Source organism: Charadrius vociferus, unplaced genomic scaffold, assembly GCF_000708025.1.
Source record: "Charadrius vociferus isolate BGI_N301 unplaced genomic scaffold, ASM70802v2 scaffold636, whole genome shotgun sequence".
NCBI lineage: Eukaryota > Metazoa > Chordata > Aves > Charadriiformes > Charadriidae > Charadrius > Charadrius vociferus.
Window position 1 is genome coordinate 1510703 of NW_009649189.1, and position 9382 is coordinate 1520084.

General features: G+C 50.3%; 1 protein-coding gene across 1 annotated transcript in view; it reads right to left on the minus strand.

Moving 5' to 3' along the window:
- Positions 1–1437: 1437 nt before the first annotated feature.
- Positions 1438–9382, minus strand: part of BAZ1B (bromodomain adjacent to zinc finger domain, 1B) — a 72108-nt gene continuing 64163 nt past the window's right edge. Inside the window, exons 15-19 of the mRNA XM_009888889.1 lie at positions 8932–9079; positions 6987–7102; positions 4472–4623; positions 2643–2746; positions 1438–2028 (exon numbers count right to left, since the gene is read on the minus strand). Of these exons, the coding sequence (XP_009887191.1) occupies positions 1662–2028; positions 2643–2746; positions 4472–4623; positions 6987–7102; positions 8932–9079 (887 nt within the window). The 3' untranslated portion in view covers positions 1438–1661. The remainder of the gene's footprint in view (positions 2029–2642; positions 2747–4471; positions 4624–6986; positions 7103–8931; positions 9080–9382) is intronic.

The following is a 9382-nucleotide window of genomic DNA, read 5'->3' on the forward strand; positions in this document are numbered from 1 at the left end:
TCTGTGGGGCAGGGAGCTGAGGCTGGGGAGAGGGGAAGAGGGAAGTGACTGGAAACCTGCCTCATCTCTGCAGCCATCAACAGTCCAGAACTGAAACGAATACCTGTTAAAAAAAAAACAAAAACAAAACCACCCTAAAAAGTTCACAAAACTAGGCCACAATTTTTAGTCAATGATTCTTCTCAAATCACAGAAGCTGCAACAGCTACTTTTGCTTTTCTGTTACAAAACCAGTATAGAGCAGCCCTGTGTCTGGTTTGTTCCAAATTTAAGACTTCTATAATAAAAAGTTCAAGCCCTGATTGTATGATCAAAACCTGTCATGAGGGAGAGGGAGAGGTGATGAAAAAACACACCCTTTTCCTAGAGAAAAGTCAGTCTCTCGGGCGGCAGGACCCAGTGGCGGGCGCTGCGGCAGAGCAGCCTCCCAGCAGGATCAGGCTGGTTGGCCGGTGCAGGACAGTCCTCGCTGTGCTGGGGGAGTGCGAGGGAGGTGAGCTAGGGAAGGTATTACTATAAAACATGGTGAGAGCGTGGCTAGAGAGGGACTGGGAGAACCCCCAGCAACAAGTCTCCCGGTGTAACTCCAGCTACTGGTAGGAAAATGAATTTTAAGAGGGGGGGAAATATAAAGCAAACACGATTTCATATAAACTGTACATGTGCCAAAGCAAGACAACGGTATCTTACAGGTGTTCTTTGTACAAGATCACAGCTAGAAACAAGCAACTTTTAACTAGAAAATTAATTTAAAAAGTTACACAGACCATGTTTCTGCTGCTCCCCTTGCCCTGGAGCTCCCTACAGGGCACACAGAAAACCACGTTCTCCAGTATGCTTCTGGCACTCTGTCCATCCAAAGGGCTACATGATGTGTGCTGTTCAAGGTGAGCAGGGAAGCCAACTGCCTCCTCTTCGCCATGTACATGTGAAGAGCTGAGCTGAGAAGAACCCTCTTCAGAGCGCAACCTCCAGAGATTGCTCCCCGATAAGAGAGAGAGGGGAAAAGCAAGAGCACCTCGAAGCCAATTGTGTTAGGATGCTGGTGAAAGCCATGTCTCCATAAATGTAAGTGCTTGCTCGCCCTATGCAGCCCTTCACTGGGGGCTCAGAATTAACACCATATAAATATATACATACAAGAACTAGCAGCCCATTGGCCTCATCGCACCCAGTCCTTCCGTGAAGCAATATGATCCCTCCCTGCACCAGCTCAAGGCTGGTTTCACATCACAGGCAGCAGACGGCAGAGGTCCCACCGCGCTCTGGTGTTGACTGCTGGTGGAGGGGAGGAAGTGGCTCATCCCAAGGAAGCCGACAGCGCCCGAGCTGGAGTAGGCTTCGTGCTCCCCTGCTCAGCCAGGCCTTGGCCAGGCCTTCCCCTCACCCTCCCACCTTCTCCTCCTAGCAAGACAGACTCGTTCAGAGCTTTGTGGATTTTGCAGGAAGCAGTAAATCATCTCTGCTCACTCAATGGATGACCAAATAGTTGAGGAAATTGCAGAAAAATTAAAACTAGGACAGGCCAAAGGGAAGGTTGGATTAACAGAGAAGTGCCTGTTGCTTCCCAACTCCCTCCAGACAACCCATCCTGCTGCCCGACAGCACCAGAAGACCTGCTCCAGCTCTGGCTCTGGCTCTCCCTCTAGTCTCCCCATCCCTCATTTCTTCCTTTTCCGCCCCCGGGAATGTTCAAGGGGCTCTGACTCACTGTCCCCTTCCTGCTCCTCCAGTCCCTGGCACCTGGCAGACAGCTTCTTGCGTTTCCTGCGTGCATACGTGTGGCCAGGCAGGTGTTTGTGCACCATGTCAATCAAACACTGTTCCGTCTTCTCCACACAGGACAGTACGTGACTCTCGTTCTGGTTGTAGCGCTCGGCATTGGAGAACACTTGCTTGATGTCAGAGAGGAACTCCTGCACTGAGCGGTAATTGCCACAAGAGCACTTGCTCTGCATAGTCTGGAAGTCCATAGGGTTGCTGATGACCTCAAAGTAATCTTCGGCTTCCTCCGTGGTCACTGGCTCCCTGCCGAACGAAGAGCCACAAAGATAGGAGGAAAATGATGGCCCTGCCCGCACACAGTGCAGCGCTGCAGAGGAGTGAGAATCACCCCCACCCCCTTTGCTCGAGCAGCAGCCCCGACCCGCACCCCTCCACTGCCGTAACAAACCCAAGCAGCACCTCGACAGTGCTACAGACATGTCAGCCCCGCAGCAGCCACAGCACAATGATGGGACAGACAGCAGCTTGTCCTGCTCAGAGCTGGTCCAGGCACAGGGACTGGCATGGGGCAGGCACAGCTGCCTTCTCTGTCACGCTGCCTACAGAGCGCCCTGCACATCCTGGGGGCTGCAGAAAGCACCCACCCCAGCCTCCCCTCTTTGGCCCACAGCCTACCACCCTCTGTTACACCACCTCAGAAGGGCCCCACATCTTCAGTCCAGCAGAGGACTGACAGCATGTGGTGGTGTCTTCTGGAGCAGCTTCACTCCCTTTCTTCCCATCCATAACTTGCTTTTGAAACCCCGGTTTTGCAGCCAGCGCGTAGATCCAGCAGGACTGCAGCATGGCCAACCCACAGCTCCACACTGCCTGTGGACAGTCCTGTGCCTACGGAAAAGGAGGCCACCTGCCCTCACCTGAAGGGCCAGCTAAAGCGGTACTTGATCAGCTTGCTGAGGATTTCCTCACACTTCTGCAACTCGAGGTTTTGGCGACGTGCCGTCTTCTTTGTTTGAAGGACCTGCCCACACAAAGGATGCCGTTAAAAGGAGGGGAACCACTACAGGCTTTAGCATTCAGCAAACAGTTTTGAGGGCAAAGCAGCTGGTTCTTAGCATAGCTTTTTTTCCTTCAATCCTCTCGCTTACAAGCTAGTGTCTCAAGGGGTGGGGATACGTAGTACTGATGCAGAAATAAAGTTCAAGTCTTTCAAATGCAGCCATCTTCCACAATAATCAAGAGGCAAACTGCTCTGCTGTGGGACCTTTGATGGTAACAGCCAAGACATGCAGTGGCAGCTTGAGTTACAGAACGGGAGCCCCATCCAGAAGCTCTGATGCAAACAGCTCACAAGCAGCCTGTCTTTTCTCTGGGGGCAGCAAGCTTTTTCAAGAGAGGTTCAAAGACAGTACGGTCAAAACAAGCAGCCAAAGAATAAGTTACAGCAAATCGAGAGTGTGTATTCCCTCTCCCTGCCTTCTCCAAGCCCCTGGTGGACAGCACAAGAGGCAGAGGGAGAAAGCACTTGTGCTGCTGTACTGACACTGCAGAGCCGACCATGCCATTTTAAATACCAAAGAGCAGCTGATGCCTCAAGCACTGCTGTCCCTGTCCCATACACAGGCTGAACACAAGGTCAGCCATTTGCCTGGGGGATCCGCAGCAGGTCAGCCACCAGCACAGGGACATCCCCTCAGCTCTGAGCACACAGCTCGTGAGGCATCACTTCTTAGGGTACGTCAGACGACAGGAAGGCTCCACAACGCAGGGCACTATTCATGAGCCAGCTTCCGTCTCTTCCCAGGACAGTAAGTGCATGAGCCCCAGTACAGCCCTCCTTCCTCAAGTCAGTGTTTTGTCTAAGACCCCAACCCAGCTGTCCGAGTAAGATTTTCCCCATTTGAATATACCCCCAAGCTGGCTGCGGCAGCCCACGCTGGGCTTGCTGGTTTGGTTGCTCTCCAATCTGTAACACAGACCAGCTAAAAGGACACTGCAGATCCAGTAGCCAGCCCACCCACACCCGGCTTAAGAAGCAGTGAGCCCCAAGACCAGCATCAAGCCCACTCAAGAAGAGTGACAGGATACACCAGCACTAGCAGTGCTGGTCAGTGGACAGATGGCAGCTCTAGCAGAGGCTTGTGACATGGCCCATGGGGCTAGAGTATCCTAATGTATCCTCTGTGGTGTGTTCCTCCCCAGGACAAACAGCTCAGCGTGCTGCAGCTCCACCCTGCCTAGCACACATGCACGCACAGGATTGCTCTGTTCAGGAGCATAAGGTTTTATTCTTTAAATGTCAAGTGAAACCTAAACCAGCCAAATTATGTCCTGGAGATTGGGGAGTGACCATACGGACAACAACTGTCACAAAACAGCCAAGGCTGGGGAGCAAGGGTCCAACATTGCTGGCATTCTCTGACCATCCAGGACCCCCTCAGTCCCCCCACCTCGCTGCAGAGACATATGGATACTATTTAAAACCCTTTAACAAGCTGCAGGCTGCCTGCTACTCAAGGGGGACAATGTCTGAAAGCGGCTGGGGAAAGATGCCTGGCATATCTGTGCTCCGTTTGTACCGGGCCCTTAAGGATCTGCCTCCTTTGTTAACCCGCTCCCAGCCCAGCCCAGGTTTCACAATACAATTCAGGGTATTTCTTTGGGAAGGGGAGGGGAGGAAGCACGACACCTGTTTCGTTTATAACTCATGATGTGAGCAGCCTCGGGGGAGCAATTTGGCTCTTACCAGCTCATCAATGTCTGCGCCATTGACAGGTGCAGCCCGCTGCCGGGGTCCCCTGGCAGGGTGCAGCGACTGCTTCTTCCTTTGGTGCCTTCCTTGCCTCGAGGAGTACATGGCTGTGCTCTGCTTGCCCCGGGCTGCCTTTCTGGGTCTCACTGAAACATATAAGCCGTGGGCTTAGAGGAAAGAGTTAACCTGGAAGCAAAGATCCCGACCCCTTTGCCTGGCTGTACATACCAGGCAGACCCTCGCTCACAGCACAGAGGAGGTAGCTAACCCAGAGACTGACTGTGGTGAGTCAGCTTCTTGTCAGCCTGTCCTCAATCAGCACGTGCTCGTGTCAGCTGTGCTCTTGATACCCTCTCCAGATGAGATACGCAGGTAATCACCTCCTGTCATAAGAGGCCATTGCTGTCTGGCAACAGCCTTCTGCTGAAGGGTGGTCACACACGCTGGCCAATAGCACTGGCAGATTCTTGGGCTCCGAGGGAGACCTGGGAGCTTCCAGCTCCTCTGCTGCAGGTAAGGCTTGCCCAGGGCTGTAACAGCGAGCCCCTCCGCCTGCAGAACCAGGTGCCAAGACCCCGACACATCGAGACTTGAAGGAGGGCAGGGGGAGCAATGCAAAGACAGACACTTGTTTCAAATATAGCTGCAACATCCTTTCTGAAAGCACCGGGAACAGAAACTTGCAGTTTCCCCTGTTTCCTGTTGCCCCCTTGCTCCTCACGGCTTTGGGAATGGGTGCTTTTCCAAGCATTTACAAGTGGCCCACACAGCGGGATAAGCCAGTTGCTAAGCCCCCCTGAAAAGTGAACTGTGTGCAGGGGGAGTGTAGAGTTACTGCAGCCGGGAGCTGCTCCACGTGCTGCAAGTGGGAAACAATGGGATTTTATTCCCCGAGACTGGGGCTGCTGCATTATATCTCATAGAAAGGCGCTTGCCTGTTTGTCAGTCTGCCTGTCAGAGCTTCACACTGATGGCAACGCAAGCGTGCTGACACACTCCCTTGTCTTAAGTTTCTCCCATGACCCCTCTGTATCAGGAGAATGTGTTGGTCTTCTTCCCCAGCCAAGCTCCTTCCACCTGGTCACAAGTGCTTCAGCAAGCTGTATCCAGCACCCTGTAACACTTCATCTGCGGCCTCTAATCCAGCCCTGTCCAATAAATCATCCTGCTGGGCCCCCCCGCAGGAGGAGCGTGTGTCAGGACAGTGGGACGTCTGCCTGCTGTCGCTCTGCTTGTGTTGTCAAGCGTGCGGCACGTGTTAAATGTCTGACAATCCAACATTCTAGGTTATATCCCTCAGGATAAACGCCATGAGGATTAATGGGACGTCTCTATTAAAACAAAAGTTTTCCACAGTGACCTTTCCATGTTAATGCTCTTTAAAACCAGGAGTTGCATTTAGCGCTTTATTTTTAGTGACTGTAACCCTCTTTTGCTATTGTTTGGAAACCTTGGCTCAGCTCCTGACTTGGCCAAGCAACATAGGCTGAACACACTCCAAGTGTGGACATGGATACACCACGGAACAACAAGCAGCACACATAGCCAGGGTATCAGTGAACATCCCTGAAACCAGAATAAAGCAGGGGAATCAAGACCGATAGACCTGGATGGAAACCCTTGAAAGAACATGGCATAATCCTTTGGGTCCCACCATCTGCCCTGGTTAAGACATTCTGAAGTTAATTTTATGTCAGTCAAGGGCATTTTGACAGAAAGCAAATGCTGGCAGTGTGCCATTCCAAGATGGATCTTTTCAGTGCATCAAGTTGCCTAAACGAGACAAATTCCCCTAAAAACAAAGGGGATACACATACTAAAAAGCGGTTAAGTGGAGAAGTAGTCATTGAGGAGTCTAGAAAACGCTATTTTATTCCACTCAGCTGCCCAGGAATAAGCTGGTTAGGCATCCCGAGTGCTCTCTGTATGCAACCAAAGGGTGCTGGTGGTCCAGGCCACACTACACCTCGAGTGCTACCCACACAAACGGGCAGAGAAAATGCTAGTCCCGCTATTTGAAGATGCCTCCTTGCCAAATCACTAGAAATCCTACATTTAAGAGGTTACAAGCTGCTGGGAAGGGAAAAAATGAGGAGAGGGTGTTGTAGTTAAAGCTCCACAAGCATCTGCCAGTTTACCCACAAACCCTGCAGGCACAGACACTGTCAATACCAGTAACTGATAATGCTGTTGCCTCACCCTGCCCTGCTGCAGCCTCTGCTGATGGCCTCACAGCACTCTTAATGGTCTCTGCAGCATTCCCAGGAGAGCGACTGCTCACTGCAGTTTCAATCTTTGCTAGCGCTGATCCTATCACAAAGGGCCAAAAGTTCACTCCAGCTCCCCAGGCAACATACAGCACCACCACAGCCTCCCCCTGTGACACGTCCCACTGCTTCCAAGTAAGAACCTGCTCTGTGTGAGGAAAAGCACAAGTCCCAAATAGGATCCATACTTTGGACACTGACGCCAGAGTCTCAATATTTTCTTTCATGCATCAAAGCCTTACATTTCAGTCCGGCAACTTCATAATCTTCTTCCTCCTCTTCTTCCTCCTCAGCATCTGGTTCATCAGAAGCTTCCTCACCTTCATCTTCATCTTCAGCAGAATCCTCTGCATAGTTCCTAGAGTAAGGCAGGTAAACACATTTGTTGTATCAGAGGCCCTGGGCCCTCTGTTCTGTTTGTTCATAGGCAAGAGACTCGCTGCCCACCCTAATGTAAAATAAACACCCAGTCTCAGACTGAAGCAGCCTAATGTATTTCAGAGAGTATCAAGTTGTAGCTACAGCTGAAAGGGCACTTCCCAGGCTATCGTCTGAACATCTGGGCTGAAAATCCCCAGCAGCTGAACCTGTGTATTTTTTGCTGTTCTAGGCACCTTGGCCACGTGATAACGGATTTTAAGACTGTGATTGCTGTGCAATTACTCCTCCCCAAGAGGACGTGCTGCTGTTTTACGCAGATCTGCAGGCCTGGCCTAAGGAGTTTCAAAAAGGGGGCTTTTTTGTTTCTGCTGGAGTATTTTCCCATTACGTCCTTCCACTGTCACGCCACTTGCATGTGCACTATAGGAAAGAGACCTCGTTTAGTATTCACAGCTAGGCTTGTATTTATTAGTGAGCAGAGCCTCAGACTTCTTACGTGCTGATGTCAGAAGCCACAGAGACTCCCTGGCCAGGACAGTTCTGACTTCTCATATATGTCTGTTAAAGCATTCAAACCATTACAAAAACAGGAAAACAAACCAGCATGCATAGGCAAAAGGGGACAAAAGCAAAGCTGTTGTGGGAGCCTCAATCCTCTGGAGAAAGAGGATCTTGAGCAGTAAAAGGAGTAAGAATAAGCTCCCACAGTACAGGGAGGGCAAAAGTGCTCCCAGGCTGACATTTTTTTCCTGCCTTAGCTAAGAAGACAAGAGCAGAAAGCAGATAACAAGACAGGTGTTACCCCACCTGATGGCTCTCATCCAGGAGCCAAGCAGCTTGCAGGTGACTCTGCCACATCAAAGTAACTATGATCTCAGGCTAGAACAGCTGCATTGAAGCCCTGTCACTTTCATACAAGCCTGATGAACTCTTAAATGGTGCCCAGGGAGTAAGGAATACTTTTAAGGCCATATACCACCTGCACATTACAAGCTAGTATACCTCTTACTGTGCTGCTGCTCTGGAAGGGAGGATCTGCTGACTGCTTATGTTTCAGATGCCATTTGATAGCCTCACCTTGCTGACAAGCAGGTAGGTGCAGTACAAGAGTTACAATCAGCAGAGGAAATACATTGTAAACAGAAAAATATATCCCACATACATTTAGCTTCCAGCTTGCAATTCAAAAAACAACTCAACTCCTTGCTGTTAGGAGGCATCTAATAATTTCTGCTGCACAGAACAACTTTGATTCCTTCTCAAATCATGTTCCCTCTGTAGCCCTATAAGAACTCCTGCCTTGTTAAGGTTTATCAGATCCAGAAAATCATCAGTGGCATGTTGTAGCCTGATTTGCAGTAGCACAGTAGGGGCTGAGCTGCAGCCTGGAGTAATGTCTGCTCTGACTTGACAAGAATACAACAGGAACTTAGCCCATCAGGCTATGGAGCTGCAGTGCTACCAACTACATTCCCATGAAAAAAAAAGCAACTCAATTAGTTGCTCAGTCAAAGAAAACAACAGCCCTTAGCACATCCAGTTTTGGCTGATGTTTTGTGCATGTTTTCACTGCCACACTCAAGTTATTTATTAAAACCCCTGAAGTTGTCATGGGTCAGTACAACACAGGTGTGCTAAAGTTACAGCCTGAAAAAATTGCTTTTCTATTGTTCCAGTGCCATTGAGTTAACTAAGCCATTTCAAACCTATCAAAGGGGCTCTGTCTCAGGCTGTTCTGGTCATCTTGTGAAAGCATGGCCAGAGCTGTGCACCAGTGGCAGCGCAAAGCAAAGGAGGGTCACTTACCTGTCCCGCGAGCTGCGCCTGGCAGTAGAAGGCTGACATGCTGGGCACTGCCATTCACCGTCTGGTATCTCATAGAGCGCCGGTCTCAGGCAAAAGAGGTGGAAGGCTTTGTTACACTCATCACACAGGATCAGCTTGTCATCCTCACCTAGGAGAGTGCAACTTACTTATAACCAAGTGTTACAGCCTTGCTCAACCTGAGAAGCAGAAGCTGCTGCAGCGCTGGAGGTCAGGACAAAGCAAGAGAAAGATACAAAGTGCCCTCCGATGGCAGGGATCCTTCCTTCTCACTTCCACCATTGCAGTGGAAACCAGCAGCACTTAAAAAACAAACAAGACAATGCAAAGTCCTGTGCCCTGCAAAGATTTCATTTGAGGCAAAATTAGAAACCTTAATAGGTTAGAAACCAAAAATTTGGTTAGAAACCAAATAGGTTCCACCCAGGCTAAA